Source organism: Balaenoptera ricei, chromosome 15, assembly GCF_028023285.1.
Source record: "Balaenoptera ricei isolate mBalRic1 chromosome 15, mBalRic1.hap2, whole genome shotgun sequence".
NCBI lineage: Eukaryota > Metazoa > Chordata > Mammalia > Artiodactyla > Balaenopteridae > Balaenoptera > Balaenoptera ricei.
The window spans coordinates 63,358,498-63,379,286 of NC_082653.1; the positions used below are offsets into that span (position 1 = coordinate 63,358,498).

At 43.5% G+C, this 20,789-nt stretch overlaps 3 protein-coding genes and 1 non-coding gene across 8 annotated transcripts in view; 3 read left to right on the top strand and 1 right to left on the bottom strand.

Moving 5' to 3' along the window:
- LOC132349814 (bMERB domain-containing protein 1) overlaps positions 1-3,815 on the top strand; it is a 199,764-nt gene extending 195,949 nt beyond the window's left edge. Inside the window, exon 9 of one of the 2 annotated variants that reach the window (XR_009497751.1) lies at positions 3,493-3,555. Coding sequence is in view for 1 of the 2 variants with exons in the window: in XM_059898615.1 (XP_059754598.1) it covers positions 3,493-3,547 (55 nt within the window). In the remaining variant the exon portion in view is untranslated. Of the gene's footprint in view, positions 1-3,492 lie in introns of both variants that reach the window. The other variant, XM_059898615.1, reaches the window with a different exon arrangement.
- MARF1 (meiosis regulator and mRNA stability factor 1) overlaps positions 1-10,755 on the bottom strand; it is a 41,422-nt gene extending 30,667 nt beyond the window's left edge. For all 4 annotated transcript variants that reach the window (XM_059898613.1, XM_059898611.1, XM_059898612.1 and 1 more), the window contains exons 1-6: positions 10,698-10,755; positions 6,478-6,679; positions 3,655-4,338; positions 2,724-2,898; positions 1,411-1,637; positions 215-332 (exon numbers count right to left, since the gene is read on the bottom strand). In XM_059898613.1, coding sequence (XP_059754596.1) covers positions 215-332; positions 1,411-1,637; positions 2,724-2,898; positions 3,655-4,338; positions 6,478-6,621 — 1,348 coding nt within the window. In that variant the 5' untranslated portion in view covers positions 6,622-6,679; positions 10,698-10,755. The remainder of the gene's footprint in view (positions 1-214; positions 333-1,410; positions 1,638-2,723; positions 2,899-3,654; positions 4,339-6,477; positions 6,680-10,697) is intronic.
- LOC132350045 (small nucleolar RNA SNORA25) lies at positions 6,770-6,896 on the top strand. Its single transcript, XR_009497802.1, has one exon. It is a non-coding gene; the product is annotated as a small nucleolar RNA SNORA25 (small nucleolar RNA).
- A 3,876-nt stretch (positions 10,756-14,631) lies between the features above and the next one.
- Positions 14,632-20,789, top strand: part of NDE1 (nudE neurodevelopment protein 1) — a 29,919-nt gene continuing 23,761 nt past the window's right edge. Inside the window, exon 1 of the mRNA XM_059897138.1 lies at positions 14,632-14,707. The gene's annotated coding sequence lies outside the window, so the exon portion shown is untranslated. The remainder of the gene's footprint in view (positions 14,708-20,789) is intronic.

Below are 20,789 nucleotides of genomic sequence, written 5' to 3' on the forward strand. Positions count from 1 at the left end.
GCCCCGCAAGAATCCTTAATCAAGTTCCAAGGAGAAAAATACAGAAATCCAGGTAGACCCATTTTTTTTTCTAAACAGTTTTCAAAGATAAGCATAAAATGTCCTATGTATTTCAGCGTCTTTGGGGGCACATTTTACTTTAACATATTTTGGTTTCTATGATAATTCACACACAGTGAGTTTAGCTGAAATTAGCAGATGTTTCTACACTTACTTGACACAAGAACCACAGTGGCGGGAGCAGTGTGAGTATTTGCAAACCTTCGGAGGCTCTGGCGGAGCTTGTCGTCAGCAGCGTTCTTTGCAGTAGCATTGATGTGGGCAACGGTTACCTGCATTAATTTATAATAAGGACAAATGAGAAAGAGCTGAGGTTAGAAAATCACTACACATTCTGCCCGCCTCTTAATAGACAGTTCTTGAGGAAACTTTTATTATTACTGCCACTTAGGAATGGAAAAAAATTACAGTCAAATCTCAATAATTTCAACTTCAGTTCTCCAGACGAATTAACTGGGACCATTATTATCTCTAGTTTCATCTCTAATCTTCTGCTTTTTCACTTCATCCATCCCCCTTTCAGAAAATAAAGAAAAGAAAGTGAAATGTGAAGTAAATTAGCTCTCTCTAGTATCTTTTGCCAACAATTTTGTGGGTGGCAGAGGTATGATATATAATTAAGGTACGATTTGGGGCTGTATTTGATGTCATTTCTATTCGTCGTCTATGGCTTCCACCATCAGGTGGTGGAAGAGGAGAGGCATCTGTCCCTAAGGGAGCTAAAATGTGTTTATTCCTGTTAAAACTATCAGGCTCACATTAAAGTCTCCAAAGGAAGGAAAGGTTTGAGAGGTGCCTCAACTACATACAATACAAAATAGGATTTATTAGTTTTTACAAGGAACAGAACTATATAATTTTAGGCAGGAATATGGCATATCAATGGAATTACTTGTCTGAAAGTCAAAAGAACTTGATTCTGGTTCCAGCTGAAAAGAACAGACTTTGGGGTCAGACAATCTGGATTTAAATCTAACCTCATCCACTTACGGCCATATGATCTTAAAAAAGTTGCTTCACCTCTTGGGCCCTTTCATTTGTAAATTCCATATAATAAATCCTATGCCTTGTTCACAAAGCAGTTATGAAAATCAAAGGAAATGATACATATGTAACCACTATACTAGGAAAGCACTAGTCACATATAAGCAGCCTTGCTGAAAGATCAGACATGATTAAATGATTTCTAGTACCTAATTAAGAAATAATCTTTCGCTGTTTTCCTTTATTTACAAACTTAGCACAAATGCATATTATTGAACAAATTTTCAATTAGAATTCTTAAAAAGAAATCACACGTGCTTATTCTTCTAGCAAAATAGATAAAAATTCTTTTTTTTTTTTTTTTACCTGGCAATTATTCAGCTCTTGAATAACTTCTTTGTTTTCTTTACTGATGTCACACACACAAATGAATTCTGCTTCTCTGTGGCCTTTAAAAAACTTCTCACGAATTCTCTGTACAACTGCAGTAGCTGAGCGGCCAGAGGGGACTGAGCAATTTTCAATATCCCAAAAAACTCCAATGGGGGGTAAGTTTTCTAGCACCTGTCCGGCTAGTGCAACTTCTGGTGACCCTTAAGAAATGTTAACATTTTCAATTACACATGGTAAAAAAGAGGTAAGACATTCAAATAAAAATAACAGGTAGCTACCTCTCATTCTCAGGGGCAGGAAAATGAAATTATTGACTGATGTTAAATTTAAGGATACCAACCTCAATGGCTGGTCTAATAAGACAAACAACCCCAAGCTGCCATAGTATCTCTAAGTGATTATTCCTATTTTTCAGGAGAGAACAAATCTAAAGATCAAGTCACTTTAAGCCCACAATAAATCCATCACAAAGCATGAGTCACTCTCACACTGACCAGTTATGCTCCTCTGAACACTAACACATAGGTGAATGGACGCTGCAGCTCTGAGACCTGATCTTCACGCTCCTCCCACACTTGTCTACCGACTCAGTGCGGGAGAACAATGAAGAGAAGACAAACGGTGAAGTTATCATCCTTGATTTTATTTTATTTATTTTTAAAGCACATTTGTTTGTTTGTTTGTTTGTTTCTGGTTGCGCCACAGGCCTTGCTGGATCTTAGTTCCCTACCCAGGGATCCAACCCGTGCCCACTGCAGTAGAAGCTCGGAGTCCTAACCACTGGACCGCCAGGGAATTCCCTTGTCCTTGATTTTAAATGATTTTTAACACTGCATTAATATCTGATTCAAATTTTTAAAAAATGTTTTTTAAAGATAAAATATATCAATTACTTTTTGGGGAAATAATCTTAGGTTTTCAAATACTGTTTTTCATCAGCCATTGCTAAATCTTTCTAAATACTAAGTACGTCTAGGGAGCATACAACCAACAAGTGTGATTATGAACCTAAGTTGACACCAAGTCCCTTCCAGCACTTACTTCTCCTAATATACTCCTCGTTTTACTATACACAGCTTCCGGTCTCAAATAGCGTCAGCCCAACATTAATGGCAACTGACCTATTGGTCTATAAGGATAAAAAGATTTTTACCAAGAGATGGAAATGGAGACTCATACACAGTAGCTTTAGAACCACAAGGAATCTTTTTAAAGGCGATTAAATGCAGTGTTAGTATCAGGTATTGAAAACTAATATGCACATTTTACACCATACTGTCATTTACCAAATTTCGAAGCAGCTTTGCCTAGACTGGTCGCCAATAACAACGTGGTCTCCTTCCCTGTTCCTTTGGTTCCACAGCCATTACACAGAGGAATAGTAACAGGTGCAGTTTGAGTATTTGGAGGTGGTATATTTGGCCAGACTTTAGCAGCATCAATTATACTATTTCTTGCCGGCTGTTTTAAAATTTTTTTAAAAAGAGGAGGAGGTTTCAGATACATTATTTCAGAACCTAGAGTTACACATAACAACTGAAAACACATTCTAAGTGTTTCTCCTTTCCACCTGCTAACCTCTGATAAAACGTATTTTCAAATCACCCTTCCCAGAACTATCAGCTACCAATGCATAAACTCACTTCCAAAGTGACTTGAAATGATCAGGGAAGATATTCACATGATCAGACCTTTACATTCTGGGCCATATGTCTGCTACGGTGGAGACCCTCAGACACACTTTACATAAAAGGAAGTAATGTCTTTACTTGAACACTGGGTGTGACTGAGGCCAAGTTTCAAGTTCCCCAAATTATTACAAAGGGACAACATGCAGTTTTACAAGAATGGGTCCATGTATCAGGTGAGTGTTAGCTGTAAGAAATCACAATTGTGCTCTAGCCTTTAAAGACAGAACAGAACATGAGGCTTTGCCAAGCTAGGTTCACATGTAAGAAATAGATTTATTACAGGAGACTCTAAGAGCATAAACTAAATAATTACTCTGCACTTTTTTGAATGGTCCCTCCCATTTTACCCTTTCCTTTCTTTCAGGACCAGAAGGAGTTATGCTGACGGGGAGAAAGCCACATCACGAAAGACTCTTTGACCCCACTCACAAGAAAGATTTTTTTCAAGATATATCCATTATTATTTTAAAAAAGTCATTCCTCAAACCTTAGCTGCACCCAACATAACAAATAAAAAGATACAAACCTTGTTGAGGCAGTCTTCGCAGTAAAGTGAGCCCTTTAAACAAACCGGAGGTACCACATTTAGGTGCAAAGAGTTGGTGCATAAGTGAGGCGTTAGCTCCGACTGTGAAATGTGCTCTTCCAAGTGCCCGGGAGCCCCACTTGTGAAATCAGAACAGGGGAAATAGCCAGCGGAGGAGGTGCAGCCCTGGAGAGCTGGAAACTGATGCAGCTTGTGCACATTACCATGACATGACTGGAAATGGAGCTTTCCACAACAGGGCAGGTGTTTGCAGGGAGAGAGATTACTTTCTAGACACATGCTGGGAAAGTCACTTGCAACGCTGGCCAAATTGTTCCTAGCTGAGGCACTCTGGAGTGAAGATGCAGACTGGAAAGCAAACCCTGACCCCACCTGACACGTGACTGTCCTGGTGCTTTGCGAGTCTAACAGTGCGCCTGGGGGAATCAAGCTACCAGTCCCTCCGCCACCGCCACCACCAAAACGCATTGGCGAAGTGGAGGGGTCATTAGGGCAATGGGCACAGCAGCTTACTTTGGGGACAGCTGAAAGCTGTATTTTAGGTTGCTGAAGAGAATGGATATCTGGAAGTGGGACTGCTGGAAAAAGTTTAGAGCCAGCATGAAGGGGAGATGGTACATCCTTTAATTCCACAGCAACTTTCTTGCTCTCCATGTAATCTTTCTGAGAAAAGAAAACCAGAACACAAATTAATTTTATGAGGCTAGTGACTTGGGGTTACTCACATCTGATTGCATTAAAAAATGCAAACAGTGTTCAAACCTATCTCCATCTCTCCGTCATAACCACACAAAATCACAACCACAAAAACGGAATGGCAGCTAAAACCAGGAGCATTCTTCAGCAGGAGGTGGACATTGAAACAGACAACTAAAATTACGACTGTGTCCTTCCTGAATTTTAAGAGACTTGGGGAGGGGGTCTGTTTACATATTCAACAAGCCTGATTAACCATCCATGTCTCAGTGTCTTCCCTTTGATAACTTCCCCTTGCCTCTCAGTGTCTTCTGAAGACAAAATAGGTGGTATAAAAAACAACAGTCATAACAGTATTCACTAAAGACGGCTTACAAGCAAAGTGCTTTGAGGAAAATACTTAATAGTTTGTGCAGTCAGATCTAGGTGGTTTCAGTAAGGTCCTCCAGTGGAGAAGGTATCAAGCACTATCAAGCATCTGCCCAAGTGGCCCATCCATGAATAGGTCTTAAACGTGTTGCTGATGACATTTAGCAAACCCTGGGGTATCATGACCTAAAGCCATAATGCCAACAATTATTTTGTAACCAGTGGAAAGAATTAGAGTAATTAGAAAACTATCTGGGAAAAAGATAAAAGAGAAATAGTTTGTCATATGCCTGTAACATAGACACATGAGGCTGGTATGTTTATAAAGGTTACAGCATTGCATTGGTGTCAGAGACCTGGGTTTGACTGTGATACTAAATAGTTTTATGACCTTGGGTAAGTGACTTAACCTAACCTCTTTATGCTTCAATTTTACCATCCTTCAACTGGGAACAACAGAATGTACCTACTACATTTGTTAGAAGGATAAAACGAAATAGTAAACATAAAGCACTCAGCAGAGTACCTGGCCACTGAAAGGGGATCCAACCAATCAACAACCTTTACCGGCTGAGCACAGGCACTATTAAGATGAAGGGGACGCCCTGATACAGTGACTGAGACATGCTCATCCCTTAGAGCACAGGAAGGTCCATCTGACTGCTATGACTTCACTCCTTCTGCTATGGGAGGGTACACTAATAAGGGAGAAATGTGGATTTTCAGTTACTTTTCCTAAAAGGGAGGTAATAGCAATGGTCTCACCAGCCAACGAGCAGTATGTTCTGCCCTCTTGGTAATTACAATTCAGGCTGGAAATTAGCTCATTGGCATTCTGATTTATATAGATCTGGCTCTTATGGGCAGGGTTATTTTGAGTTGATCTCCCTGAACGTACTCAATTCTGGGTACCACTGACAAAATCGAGATTCTGGATCTGTAAAGGTGAAAGTGCAATTCCATGTCCTGTGACTCTGTTAGGGCTAGATCTGCCACTCCAGGACCCTGTTTGAGCTGCCAGCCCTCAGTGCAAACTGTCCCTGAGGTAAAATACTTCTGAAATAACTCCAATTACTGATGCCATGCAACAAAGGTAACTATATAATGAAAAGCTGGAGAAGACAGGGAATAGATTTTTTTTAAAAGTCATTATCAATACCCTTATATAAATTCATAGTAAAGTCTCATTTAAATCCCAAGTACAATAGCAAAAAAAAAAAAAAAAAAGTGATAACGATGAAGGAAATAAAATCAGAAAACGTCAAAATCACTATGAAAAGACAAAAGAAAAAGTTCTAGACATACTTAAATATTCAAGAGAAATCTTGAACAGAAAAAGACTATCAACAAATCCTATCAATCTTTCCTTGATTTTAAGACACAAAACTCAGAAGGCTACCGTAAAATAAAATCTATTTTGTACTTTCCTCTGGTTTTACTCTACAATGTGGATTTTGTCTTTGGAATCTGTGACTTTAATGAGAAACAAATCTTTCCAAAATTTTAACAGCACATATTTAAAGCATCTATTGTTGCTTAGTGTGGAAGTATAGGAGTTAAAAAATTGTGCCCTCATTGAGTCAGGAATTACAATAATGTGCTACAAGGAGTAATATAAGCAGGATGCAAGAGAAAACTTAGCACAGACTCCAGGGAGAGAGACTGCCCCAGACCAAATGGGTCTCTCATCTATTTGCATTAGGAATTTGCTATGTCCTTAGTCTTGCACATAGTTACCGTTTGGGGACTAAGTGGCAATGTTTGCTCAGGACGAGAAAAGCAATTAGAGAATTTCCAAAGCCATGGCTTAGCATCATTATCTTGTTGAAGCCATCCAAGTGTTCTACTGCAGGAGTTCTCAGTTCCGTTTCCTTCCATCATACAGCCATACAAAGTGGTTCAACATTCTTTCATCTTTCTTTTCTTTCATTCTTCCACCCTGTTAAGAATGAGATTTCAATATTATTTATTTGCATAAGTACTAATTTTATTACTGAAATCTGAGACTACAACTATATTTACGGTGTATAGGTCATTGCAAAGAGGGCTGATGGGACCAAATCCAGGAACTCTTAATGCTGTGACCAAAGACTGAGTTTTCCATAGGATGTAACAGCCACTCAGTGGTGCTATGTATTCCCGATAGAGATACAAGATTTAGCCACTCATATCCAGGATTAGTGATGTGGGAAAGTAAAAATAAATGTAAATGTCTTCCAAGTTAAAAAAAAATTATGGTGCAATGGCTCCCAACAAGTCAGATCTTAAGGAACACAAGTAGAATGGCTATCGAAGCATATTACAGCTTACTAAAATTGGTAAACTTGGTTGACTATTTATGCCTGAACCCTAACTACATCAATCTGATTTTTTTAAAAGTCTATCATCTTCCATTCCTTACGTTTCATAGGTCTTCAAACAAAAATGAACTCTGAGGGGCTTCCCTGGTGGTGCAGTGGTTGAGAGTCTGCCTGCCAATGCAGGCGACATGGGTTCGAGCCCTGGTCTGGGAAGATCCCACATGCCGCGGAGCAGCTAGGCCCGTGAGCCACAACTACTGAGCCTGCGCGTCTGGAGCCTGTGCTCCCAACAAGAGAGGCCGCGACAGTGAAAGGCCCGCACACCGCGATGAAGAGTGGCCCCCGCTTGCCACAACTAGAGAAAGCCCTCGCATAGAAACGAAGACCCAACACAGCCAAAAAAATAAAGGAAATAAATAAATAAGTCAGGAGCTCTTAAAAAAAAAAAAAAAAGAACTCTGGACAAGCCCTATTTCTTTTCAGCCATGCTTGAGAGAAGTAGCCACATCTTGGACACCTGCATAACCCAGAGAGAAACCTCTCCTCTTCACTTGGCTGGAGCCAAACTCCTCCAGCCCACAGTAGACGTTTTCTATATAATATTTCTTAATTCTTCTCGACTATCCCTCCCTAAACACTCTACTTGGGAGATTCAAAAAGTTAACAGAAGACAGCGTATAATTTGAATAAAAGAACAACCACATGTCCTCACTCCCAATTATGTAAGATCATGAAACTGATTTCAGAGCAACCTATCCCACTGTGTCTTTGATATGAGTATTGAAGGTCCAAATTAAGTGACCTCTGTGGACTTTGAATTTGATTCGGCTACAGAACAAGTCGAACCAACTTCTTAGTTTACTTATTATGAAAGTGGAATCTGCTATACCACCAAAAATCTAACAGAGAAATCTCAAGTCCCAGATGTGCTCTTATCTACTCCAGAGCAACGACACTCTACAAGTCTTAAATGATACGATAAAAGCAGATCCAATCAGTAGTAGCCATTGGGCACAGAGGCAGCCTGCCAGTGGTAAGGACAAGGGAGCCTCATTTCCAAGCCCTCGCCACCATGCCCCAACCACCTCCTACTCTTACCGACAATGGCCATTTTAACATTATTAATTTATCTTTCAGAAATTTCTGGGCATACAGAGAAGAATTTCTTTTAGCTATCTCCCTGATAAGATGCTCTTTTCAAGAGATTTTAACGTCTACATAGTTGGGTGAGGGGAGAGATGACTATATAAGCACTATGTCTAAGATATAGGAAAACCAATCACAAAAAGCAAGGGTAGGCAAACTACTGCCTAAAACTACAGCCAAAACCGGCCCACTGCTTGTATTTAAATGGCCTGCAAACTAAGAATGTATTTCACATTTTTTAATTCTTGGGAGAAATCAAAACAATATTTTGTGACAAAGCTACATGAAATTCAGATTTCGGTGTCTATGACTAGTTGTATTTGAGACACAGCCAACCTTATTGAAGTCCTATGGCTATGTTTGCACTACAATTGCAGAGTTAATTATTTGCAACAGAGACTGTAGGTCATATACCTACAGAGCCAAAAATATTTACTATTTGGCCCTTATGCGGAAACTACAAAACTTTATTAAGTTTCAGTTTCTTCCTCTGTCAAGTGTGCCTAATTTCTCCCCTGCCCACCTGAAAGCATTACTATGGGGGAAAAAAATCAGATAAAGGACGCCACCATCTGTTTGTCTTCATCGCTGTATGGCTTGTGCCAAGCACGGGGCTCCTACATAGTATATACTAAGGAAATATTTGTTGAATGAGGAAATGAATAAAGCAGCTATTTACCTACAAAAACTGGAGCTAATCTGGAGACAGAGATGGAGTTAACTGCCACAATAATGGTAAATTATGGTACTTGTTCTTCCTATTAAATACAGACCTCATATACCCTATCTTCTCTCTAGAGCCTAAGAATTTGTGATGTTCATGACGTACACAACTTCAACATGCTCTCTCAAGCCCCTTCAAGGCCAATCCTGAAAGTGAGCTAAGGTGTCAAGTAAAATACAGTTTACAAAGCTTTTTTGTTTAACATTATTTATTTCCTCATTCAGCAAATATTTACTTAGTATCTACTATGTAGCAAGCCTGTGCTTGGCACAAGGGATACAATGAAGGAAACAACCAGACAATGAGATCCATTTATGTCATCTTTTTTCCCACAGTAAATCTGTGAGAAAGACAAGGGAGAAATTAGCCACATTTTTACAGAGGAGAAACAGAAGTTTAATGAAATTATGTAACTTGCCCAAGATCACACAATTAGAAAGGGAAAAGAACCAGGCTTGTCCACCTCTTTCCACCACACCAAGGTACCTTTGGTATCGCTCAACACAAGCAACAGAAAGTACAAACGTATTAGCTTGTTAGTGGCCTGCACCCGGAAATTTTCCTAAATATTCCTGGGAATGACATGAAGTTATTCAGGTAGTCAAAGCAAGTTCTGTTTGATTTGAGTGGAAGTCTCACTTCTGCCATTATCTCTCAGTCTTTGAGCAATTCAGATAGTGGTTGAGAGCCCAGACTGTGACCTCAGACTGTCCTCCTATCAATCCCCAATTCTGCCGCTTCCTATCTGTGCAGCTTTGGACAACGCGCAACCTCTCTGAACCTCAGATCCCATCTGTAAAATAGGCCTGATGATAATAGTAGCACCTTCATTAGTTGTTGTTTGTATTAAATGAGACAAAGTAGAAGATTTAGCAGTGGCCTTCTCTCAACACCCAATCTAGTCCTCAACACCCCACATCACCGCATCCCATTCCTGGGCATTTCTGTTGTTTTTCATAGCTCTTTTTCCTAAAATTACCTTAGTTGCTTGCTTTTTTATTATCTGTCTCCCCCACTTAAATATAAACTCCATGGTAGTACATATGGATCATGTTTTCTTATTCATTATTGTATCTCCTGCACCTAGCACAGTGTCTGGCACCCATCAACAACTGCTGAATGAATGCAAAGTTCAATAAATGCCTCAGAAGCCCATTTAGGTTTGTTTCCCTGTATGCAAAACAGAATATTTATGCTCAGAGATGTTAGAAAGTGCAAAAGATATAACTGGAAAGCTCTAGGTAATAACAGAAAGGTGCCAGGGAAACTCTAAAAGGTGTATCACAGTGTCGCAATACAATTATTGGGAGTGGTTCAAGTCCTAAGACAACTCAACGCTCTCAGTCAAGCCAGAGGCTACACCCTAGGGAGTGCTGATAGACCGAGGAGGGTGCAAAACGCTGGGGGCGGGAGGGTTGCAAAAACACCAGCCGTCCTCCTCCTCTCTTAAACTTCCAACTGTACACACCCCTCTAGAAGGGCTGCTCTCCACACCTGGAGGGCCCCACAGGGAGGAAGGAGACAAGTGTGGGCAGGGAGCCAAACACCCCCAAAGGGCAGCAGAGGCGCTGCAATGACAGTCGTGAACTGACCCGAAAGGGAGACAACTCGAACCTTTAGCGGGGGCCTGCCCGGTGGGTCCCATTCCTTCCCCTCAGACCAGCCAACCTCCCCCACCCCGGCCGGCAACAGGCAGAAAGAGGTGACGCTCTCCCCCTCTCCAGCCTGGTGGCCCCAAATCACTGGGCGCGTCGGGGACTAGTTCCCAGCGCTGCCAGCAAACTCACCTCAGCCGCCGGCTCCACCTCCGCTCACATTCCGGCCCCACCGCCTTCCCCCCACCCCCCCAGGCCCTTTGTTTTGATTCCCGACTCCGCAGCTCCCGCCGCCGCCGCCAAGCGCACCCTCCACTTCCGCTTCCGCACCGCACCGCCCCTGTCGCAAAACCGACGCCCTTCTCTCCTCCCTGCCTCCGCCCCTTCCTCCGCCCCTCCCCCGCCGCCGCGTCCTCCGCGCGCGGGGTGTGCTGGGAACCCCGGGGGGGGGCGGGGCCTCGCGGCCCTGCAGCCTCGTCAGGCTCAGTCCCCTCCCGATAAACCCCTAAATAGGGACCTTCCCGGGGGGCGACCCCGGCTTTTTTGGCGAAAACCCCCAGTTTAAGAAAGCCTTGCCGCTGGCTTATCGTTGTGGCGTGGGAAGGAACCTGAAAGCGGAGAATTAGGGTGCTTGTGAGGTGGAACCCGGGGAAAAAACCTGCCAACCGGGATTTGTCACCGTTCAGCTCTTTCGGGCTTTTGAGGGAAGGCGATTTAAAAGGGATTTTGATGAAAAACCTGATCGTTTTGGCTTTTTTTCTCTCTTACTCTGTCACGTGATGACCCTACTTTTTTTTTTTTTTTTTTTTAAATTACGCATATTTGCTACAGCATCCTTCATCTAGTGCAACCTAGCGGCGAGTGGAGAAAAAAATAACTGCCAACCAGGCTGCCCGCGAGGTCCTTCGGGCCGGCAGGGCGCCTCGCGAAGTTGTGATCCAGCTGGCAAAAAGAAAGCCTGTGCCAAGACTAGGCTGGCTTTTGTCACCAACAATTAAGAGGTCCTCGTGACTTCAGTAAGAAAACGTGATTTTTTAAAGTCCTGGTCCAAAGCTCGTTGCAAATGAATACAACTTTTCCAGTGACCGCTTAGGCGAGCAAAAAGGAGACTTTATAGTTGCAAAAGCCATGTGAAGCCAATAACAGCTTGTGTTTTTGGTGGCTAGATTTGCCATGTTTGGGGTTTTTGTTTTTTGGGGGTTTTTGTTTTGGGTTTTTTTTGCTTCAGATTCTTTACTTATATTTGAAATTTTTAAAAAATTGTTTTTAAGTAGGCACAACGGACATTTCTGAAACTACCAGCTGCTCACTATTTCCTGTTGCAAACTGGGAGAAAAACAAAGCATATATATTTTAAATCTAGACATAGTTTACGATGCAATAGCCGAATGCTACGTAAAAGATTATTTCTGAAGTTTGCTAAGAAACAGGTTAACTTTGCATAAGGATCAGCAAGTAAAAATTGCCAAAAGAACTTTTTTCCCCCTGAAGTCTGTACTGTGAGGCAACTTCATTAGGCAATCCACATTAAGTGGGGGAGATTTCAGGGGAAGCTAATACATCCCTGCAGGCGTCCTTGTAGACAGGTGTTGTGGAGGGCAAGATCAAACACGTAGCTGAAGAACCCTTTGTGCTTGTTGTATTCCATTTCCAGAAGGCAGATGACAAGTCCACACATCATCTGCCTGCTTAGGTATTTATTACTGCTGAGTAAATCTTCACTGTGTCTGTGTGTGGGTAGTATTCTCCAAGTGGGAATTAGAACAGATGAAAAACAACCCTGTTTCTAGCGTTTTGTTTTTTTCACAGTACCAAAAAATATGCTTCTCTTTAGAGATTTTTTTTCTCACCTTTTCATTCTAGTTGAGTATCTCTGAACACAGACAGTACTAACTAAAAATATAAAAAGGAAACAAAATAATTGTGGATTTTAAAATTGCTTTTTAAAAAAGGTTGTAGCCATAAAATAAAGATCAGACACATTTTGTTTGACATTGCTTGGCATTCTTTCAAGTCCAGAGCTGTGCCTGGTGTCAATAAGTAAATGCAGTAAATAAAAACGTTATCAATCATACCAAATGGAAGGCTAATGAAAAGTTTAGTGTTTTGAAATAATAAATTATGATGGAAGGATTTAAGCAAGAGAAACCCAGCTTTCTGCTCATTAATATCTGAAAGCTACAAGGAAAACAAATTGAATAGAGGGAAAAAAGTTTTAAAGTATACCAAAATTTCCCTTTCATTTTTTTAAGGTTTTATCCAATAACAAACCCATTTACCTAAACACCTATTCCTGAAGAGGAGTTTAGATAATCATTTCAATATCTTCTCCCTTTTATTTTTAATGGAAAAATGAAGGAAATTGAAAATCAACTGGTTTAAATGACTTAATGTCATGTAGTCAGTACTGATAGCTCATCAACTTGTGGTTCAGTTTATCTTTTAACTGGGGTGATTATTCTCTGCCCAGAAACCTCACAGAATGGTGAGGCTCTGGAAAGTGTCAAGGGGGTGCAAATGATTTATTAGCATTTGGGGCCAGGATGGACGTTTCCTAAAAGACACCTTGATACTTTCCTTAACCCCGTTGATGTAAGTGGTAGTTCCCTTTTGCATCTCTGAGCTTCTTTCAGGAAGTAGCAAGGAGTCGAAGTAGAATTAAAGGCCATTCTTAACCATGGCAAGGATGCAGGAGGGATTCTATGACTGTGGTTGGAGGCCTCAAAGCAGCTAAGATCTCTGCCTGTAGCATTGTGCTGAAGAACACCGGTGTAGGAGTCAAACAGACCCAGCTTTGAAGTCTGATTTGTTGTTTATTAATTGTGAAACCTTGGGCAATGCATTTAACTTCCTGCACACTTTTCTCAGCTTTAAAATGAGAACCATAAAAGTGCTTTCCTGTGGTTCTCATCATCTGGGTCTCAGCTCCATTTTCACCTGGTAGAGTGGCTTTCCCTGATGTTCTATCTGCAGGGACCCCTCCCCAGCCCCTTTCAATCACATGACCTTGCTTTATTCATAGCACTTATTAGCATCTGACATTATTTCACTGTTTCTGTTTGCTGATTTAGTGTCCTTTCTTAGTACTGTAAGCCCTTTGAGGACAGGTGTCTTGTCTGACATTTATTTTGATATAAGTGAATGCTCAATAGATATTCGTTGGTGAACATCAAGAAGTTAGCATTATGCCTGGCCTAGATAACCAATTGAAAAATCATGATCACTACATAGATTGTACTTAACTATGTGCTTAGGCACTGTCCTAAACGTTTTACAAATGCCACGTTGACTCATTTCTTCTCTGCATAACCCCATTTTATAGATGAGGAAAGTAAGTCACAGAGAGAATAACTTGCCCAAGATCATACAGCTACTAAGGGACAGAGCAAGGATTCAAAGGCAGGCTGGAAAACAAACTCCTGTAAAGGAGTTTTGCTGCCTTTGAAGAAGAAGATAATGATGTCAAAAATGTTATATTGGTTGTGGGACTTCCCTGGCAGTCCAGTGGTTAAGACTTTGCCTTCCAATGCAGGGGGCGTGTGGGTTCCCGGTTGGGGTTCCATCCCTGGTGGGGGAGCTAAGATGCCCACATGCCTCCCAGCCAAAAAACCGAACATAAAATAGAAGCAATATTATAACAAATTCAATAAATATGTTAAAAATGGTCCACATCAAAAGGTCTTTAAAAAAAAAAGAAAATTTTATATTGGTTGTAAAGTTGTGGGGAGGACTTGGAGCATTGCTTATCCTAATTGGACCTATATCTTTGTCCTTCTATCTGCTTTGGGGAAAAGCCAAGAACAGGAAAATGCAACCGGTGTCAAGGGGAGGGAGTCATATTTTCTTGAAGTGCGTGGCCCGCAAGTCCCAGCCCGTCCCCCCAGTGTCCAGGGAGCACCCTGCAGCCTCCAAGGCGGACCAGAACCCTGCCCAGCAGCGGGAGCCTCCCAGGGCCCCTCCCGCCAGCCCTCCCAGAGCCGCCGCGTGGCCGCGCCGCGCCCGGGCCCTGGGAAAAAAGTTTCCAAAAGGCGCTGCTAGGCGCTGATTGGCCGAGGCAGACGCGTTCCCGTGGCGCGGCAGCCAATGGGCGGCGCCGGCCGCGGGCGCGGGCGCGGGGGCGGGGGCTGGGGGCCCGGGGCGCACCGCCCCCAGCCGCTGCCGCAGCAGCCGCCACCGCCGCCGGTCCTCACAGCCGGAGCCGGGTAAGTGCGGTGCTGCGGCCCCCGGGTTGGGGGCTTCCCGGGGACTGCCAGCGCCACCGCCACCGCCGCCGGGAAACTCTTCTGCCCGCCCCGGCTCCCGCCACGCTCTCGGGACCCCGGGCCGCCGCCGTGCAGGAGCCCTGGCGCGCCCCTCACTTGCGCGTCGCTTCCCGGGTGCTGGGCTCGAAAATCGCGCTTCCCTGGAGCCTCCCTTCTTAACTTTGTGCCTTCACACCCTCGTGTCCCTCGCGCCTGGTTCCTCACCCTTGCCAGCTTTCTTTCTGTTTCTGCGCTCGCCTCTCTCCGACCCCGCTGTCCTCCCCCTCCGTCCTAGACTTCCTCGGTCCTTCTGCTCTCCTCGTCCCGGGTCCCCGCAGCCCGGCGGCTCTGCCCTCCTGTTCCCTCCCACCCCGACTCCCCTGGTCTCCCTTCTCGCTCAGTTTTCTGCCCCTCAGTCCTCGCCACCGCCTTCTGCTGCCCCCACCGCCCCTCATTCCTCGTAGCCCCTCTCCCGCCCACGTCCCCACCCGCCTCCACCCTCGGTGCAGGCCTCTTTCCGAAAACCTCCCTCCTCCTCGGCACTTCCCTCCCTTTGGGGACGTGTTTGGAGCGGTCTTCCTCCCTCCGCTTTCCTCAGATCTCTGTTGCAGGACGGTTCAGATTTCCCCTGACAGCACTTTGGGGAAGGATTGGATAAAGGATGAAAACGCTTATTCTACAGCTTGAATGCGGTGGCTGGGCTTACCTGCCTCTCTGAGGTCATAGGAAACCCCGCCATCACCTTGATACTACTTTTTGGGGAAGCTACATTATCTTCTGCAGTCATCTCAAGTTCGCTGTCTCCTGAGGGCTCGACCTTCCCGATTTCTTTGTCCAGGGTTTTATCAGGTTGTGCCCCTCTCTACCTTTAGGCCCCTTTTAACTTCCTTTCTAAAGAAACGACCTTTGCAGCATGCGCCGGACAGAAATTTCTCATTTTCTATGCGAGTTTTGTTCATGTATTCTAGGATAGGATGGCATTTTAGGACATGGGTAAGGTACTTTGAAGAGTAATTGGATCCCAGCGACTCCCAGAGCCACTTGTTATCTGACCCCAGCGTTGGTGTTCAACCATTTTTGAAACTTAAAAATGCAGATGATCTATGCCCCTAAAGTGTCAGAGGCCTCTGATTGGTATATTTCATCCCATTTGGTTAATAGTTTCTTAACTTGGCTTATTCTGTTAGGATGTTATTTTTGTTTCCAGAGTGTGTTCTTTTGCTTTAGAATGTGTGAGCCCAGAGAGATTACACTTCCCTTCCTCACAAGATAATTCCCTAACTCGAGCGTGCCTGCATATGGAAAGTTTGTGCCTGCAACTGGTACTGTGTTTGCACCTAGTCCTGACATAGGTGCTTTGTGTCTGCCTCGCTCAGCAGTGCCCAGCACTTAGTAGGTGTGGGGAAATGTTTGAAAAGGAACGGAGGTAGGGGAATGCCACAGTAGGAAAAGCTCCTTCCTTGGCCTCTTGGTTCAAGAAAATAAAAATTATCCTTGGACAGGATAATTTGTTTTCTTTTCGTCCAAGTTTAAGCTTCTTAAAATTTCAAAAGCAATATGTGCTTACTGCAAAAAACAATATATATCTTAGAGAAGTGTCAGGTACAGGTTCGAATCTCAGTGTCTGCCTTACTCCCCCCCCCCCCCCCCCCCCCGTACTGGTATATCCTTACAGACCCTTTTCTATTTGTATACGCAGAGGGAGATACATTTGCAAACAAAAATGGCACTTTCTTAACTTATAAACTTTCTTCCATATCAGTACATTTACTTCTTTTTTTTTTTTGAAAATTATTTATTTTATTTATTTTTGGCTGCGTTGGGTCTTCCTTGCTGCGCGCGGGCTTTCTCTAGTTGCGGCGAGCGGGGGCTACTCTTCCTTGCAGTGCGCAGACTTCTCATCGCGGTGGCTTCTCTTGTTGCAGAGCACGGGCTCTAGGCGCGCGGGCTTCAGTAGTTGGGGCACGAGGACTCAGTAGTTGTGGCTTTTGGGCTCTAGAGCGCAGGCTCAGTAGTTGTGGCGCACGGGCTTCATTGCTCCGCGGCGTGTGGGAACTTCCCGGACCAGAACTTGAACCCTTGTCCCCTGCATTGGCAGGCGGATTCTTAACCACTGCGCCACCAGGGAAACCCAGTACATTTACTTCTTAACTGCACCATTTTCTGATCAGTCCTCTGTCAACAGTTAAGTTCCTCCAGTTTTCCTCTCAGTCAATGATGGTGTACACCCTTGAGCATATGTCCTTGCATGCCTACTGAGGTATTTTGGTAGGGAGATCATTACAGACTTTGAAAGCACCGAGACAAGTCAGACTTGCTGACTCTTGACTGATTTTGCCCCAGTAATGTCACTTCTGCAAAATGCAAAGCCTGCGTCATAACGTAGAAGCCGTGGGAGCATGTGCCAGTCTCTGGCAGCTTCTTTCTCTTTCTCCCTTTCCCTTCCGCTCTTCCATGTGTTTTGATTGGGAGAGATTGGGGTTGGGGTGGAGAAGGGCTGTTAATTCCTGATGGTTTATATGTGTGTGTTGCTCCTGACCAGCTGTGCTGGCTTTCTTCACTCAGAGGAGAGCTGAGAAAGGCTTTGTTTTTTCTAGAGTTTTGAAATCAAAGGTGTGTGTCTCAAGTGTGTTTTCAGACTTTCCTGTTAAGTTTGATCATGGAAAATACCCGCCCCCCAAAAACTTGCTGAAACACTTTTGTAAGAGTAATAGATCTAAGTTATCCAAAATAGAAAATAAGTACTTATTGGACCACTTGATCCCAGTTCTTGCATGCTGTAGCACATACATTTGAGGTGCCCATCAGGTTTGTCCACAGAGCTACTGGGACATGACGGCATGATGGTGTATTGAGAACGTAAGTTAGGAAGACATATCCCTGTGGCTCGGATGCAATAAATGCATGCAGTATCCACTTTTAAGATAGTGGGTACAAAGTTGTGTATACTGTGACCAAGCATTAACACTTGCCTGACACAGTGCCTTTCAAAAGACTGCGTGGACCAAAGAGTGAAACTGACCTCCAGTCTATTGGCAACCCCAGGGAGATCTGGAATTTGAATTCAAAGACTCCCTTGCACTTGGGTCTGGTTTGCCACTCTGTTGCACCTATGCAGATGGCCAAGGCATACAATGTTTCTGCTCCAGCTTCCTACGAAACCAAGTGATTGCCTTGCCTACCTACCCCTTACAGTTAAACAGCTTAAAGAGGGTCAAGTTGTTTGGAAATAATGTATTAAATGCCTAACACACCACAAATAGAAGGTGATGATAAAATTCAGTAAATAATGCTGGAAAAGGAGAACCTTTGCCAGTTGTCTTACCTGCTATCTGTGGCAGGGAGTAATGCACATTAGAACTTTCTGAGACATTTTCAAATGGCCAAAAAAAAAAAAAAAAGGTCAGGTTTTTAAGTATGCTGTTTCATAAGAAAGTGAAGTTCAGCTGTTACTTCTTTCCTCTTAGCCTCTAGCATAGTTTTTCTCTTCCCTAGGGGTGTTTTTAAAATGCAGGGGCTGTAATTAGAGCCACAGTGGAAGCGCCTCCTAAAACATCTCAATATCATTTCTTTACTGAGGCTTAAGTTATAAGCCTCACTGGCTGTGATAAAGAGCCCTTTTCTAAAACTCATCTGTGGTAAGATTGCAGGATGAAGGTTATTAAATTCCAGTAACTGTATCAGATACTCCTCATCATGTACACCTGGGGAGGGGGTAGTTTCCAACATGGCACCCTGTCCTCCAGCCCCTTCCCATTAATGAGATGCCACTCAGGTGCTGAGGGAGAAAGGTTTTTCCCCATCCTGTTAAGTATCTTAGGGATTTACAGAAGTAAACTATAAACTAGCCTTCAGAGGGTCTCTTGCTTCTTTTCCTTAACCTCACATCCCCTTCCAGTGAGTGGCCAGTCTCTATCTTTCCCTGTGTTCCTTCCTTCCACAAGCATTTATTGAAAGCCTATTATATGCCAGGCACTGTTCAAGGAATTGGGAATAAAAAAGCAAGATGGTGAAGGTCCCTGTGCTCAAAACTGACATTCCAGTGGAGGAAGATAAAACAAAAACAAAACTCATAAAGTGATGAAATAAAACAAAGCAGGGGTTAATATGATAGTGAAGGGCTGGAGGAGGTATTTGGTGGGATGTTCAGATAAGGTCTCTCTGGGGAAGACAGTTCAGCTGTGATCTGAACAGCAAGAAGGAAATCTGCTAGCAGAGATCTGAGGGAAGAGCATTCCAGGCAGAGAGAACAGCCTGTTCAAAGACCCTGAGTGGGAGCAAGCTTGGTGTGTTCAAGGAACAGAAAGAAGGCAGTGTGGCTGCAGCGTAATCGAGTGAGGGGTAGGGCTGTAGGAAATATTTAGAGGAGTGGGCGGGGACTCATTACGTTGAACTTGGACGTGATCTTTTTCCAAACATCAAGAAAAGTCAGTGTACATTCATTGTTCCTAGTTCCTCACTTTCTCACCCTCCTGTACACAGAATTCCTCCCATGCTGTGCAGTTGAGACTGTCCTCAATATGATCATTAATGGCCACACAGCATTCAGTTACAGTTGCATGGGCACTGGGCTCTTAACGCTATAGACATTGGTTTGGTGACCCCACACTAGATGAGCTCTGGGCTCATTAGAGCTTGCGGCTTGAGCAGGGATTACCAGAATTAGGTTTACCCTTACCCGTCACCATGGTAATTACTGTTATTTACACTCTAGGTGCTCTATCCTTTGTACTTTCAGCAAACAAGATCTTTTACTCCAGACGTTAATTAGGCCTCTCTTGTAGCAGAAATCCAGACCTAACTGGTCCAACCAAGAAAGGGAGTTGATTATCTCTCCTAACCTTAAATCAGGAATGACTGGACCCAGGTGTCCGAATGATATTGTCAGGACCCAGTCTCTCCACTTCTTGGCCCTGCTTTCCTTTGTTTTGGCTTCATTCTCAGGCAGGCTCCTCCCTTGTGATAGCAAGATGACCACCACAAACCCTAATGGAAAGAGTTTCTTCTCCCCGCCTCCCCCCCTGGGCTTTATGGAGATATAATTGACATATAACGTTGTGTAAGTTTAAGGTGTAGCACGTGATGGTTTGAGACGTATATTTTGTGAAATAATTACTACAGTAAGGTTAGTTAACAACTCCAGAGAGTTTCTTTCTTGATAGCTCCATGAAAGGCCTGGGCCTGGACACTCATTGGCTCACCTTGAGTTACATGCACCCCTGAGCCAATCATTGGCTCAGTTTGGATTAGGCTGATCCTTGTCATTGGTTCAGCTTGGGTTAGGCCCACCTCTGAGCCCGTTACCGATGATGCTGGAAGCATGAGTTCTCCCAGATGCAGAAGATGATGTCAGGTCCATCTGAGCCCCATGGAAGGAGTGTAGAATTGGTTTCCCCAAGGGAATGTTAGGGTGCTGTTACAGAAAGATGGAAGAAGGAATGATGGACTGGAAAAAAAAAATCAAATTAACAACTTTCTACTCCATCCAGCTTCTCTGCTTTAGTCAAGCTTTCAGAGAAACTCTGTTCCCCAGAAGGGAGTGGGTGGGGACATGCATGTTTTCTCTGAATTAGGGAAGGGAGAGAAATTTGGAGGAAGAGGTGTGAATACAGGTCCTTACAAATGTAGAGTTATCAGTAAGTACTGTGCTTACTGGTGTAGGTATCATTGTTCAGTTTCTACCAGGGATCCAGAAGTTGGTGATTGTGTCCATGTCAACACTGACATATTTAGCGGAATTATTTGTATATTTAGCCAGATATACAGCTTGTTAGTTATGTCTTGCAGAGTGAGGGGTTGTGTTCATTCTGTTGTCCCCAAAGACAGAACCATGAGCTAGCTTGAGGGGAAGAAGGGACTTTGGAGAGATCTCATTTGGTTTCCTAAAGACCTTTTGACAAGCTCGAGTCTTAAATAAATTGAGAAAATAAGCTGTTACATTGAGAGGCTCTATCAGCCGGGAGTCCATAGACTGATAACTGTTAATAGAAATTTGTTCCCTAACCTCTGCTCTGGATAGCTCAGCGTCCTCAGAGTCCAGGCC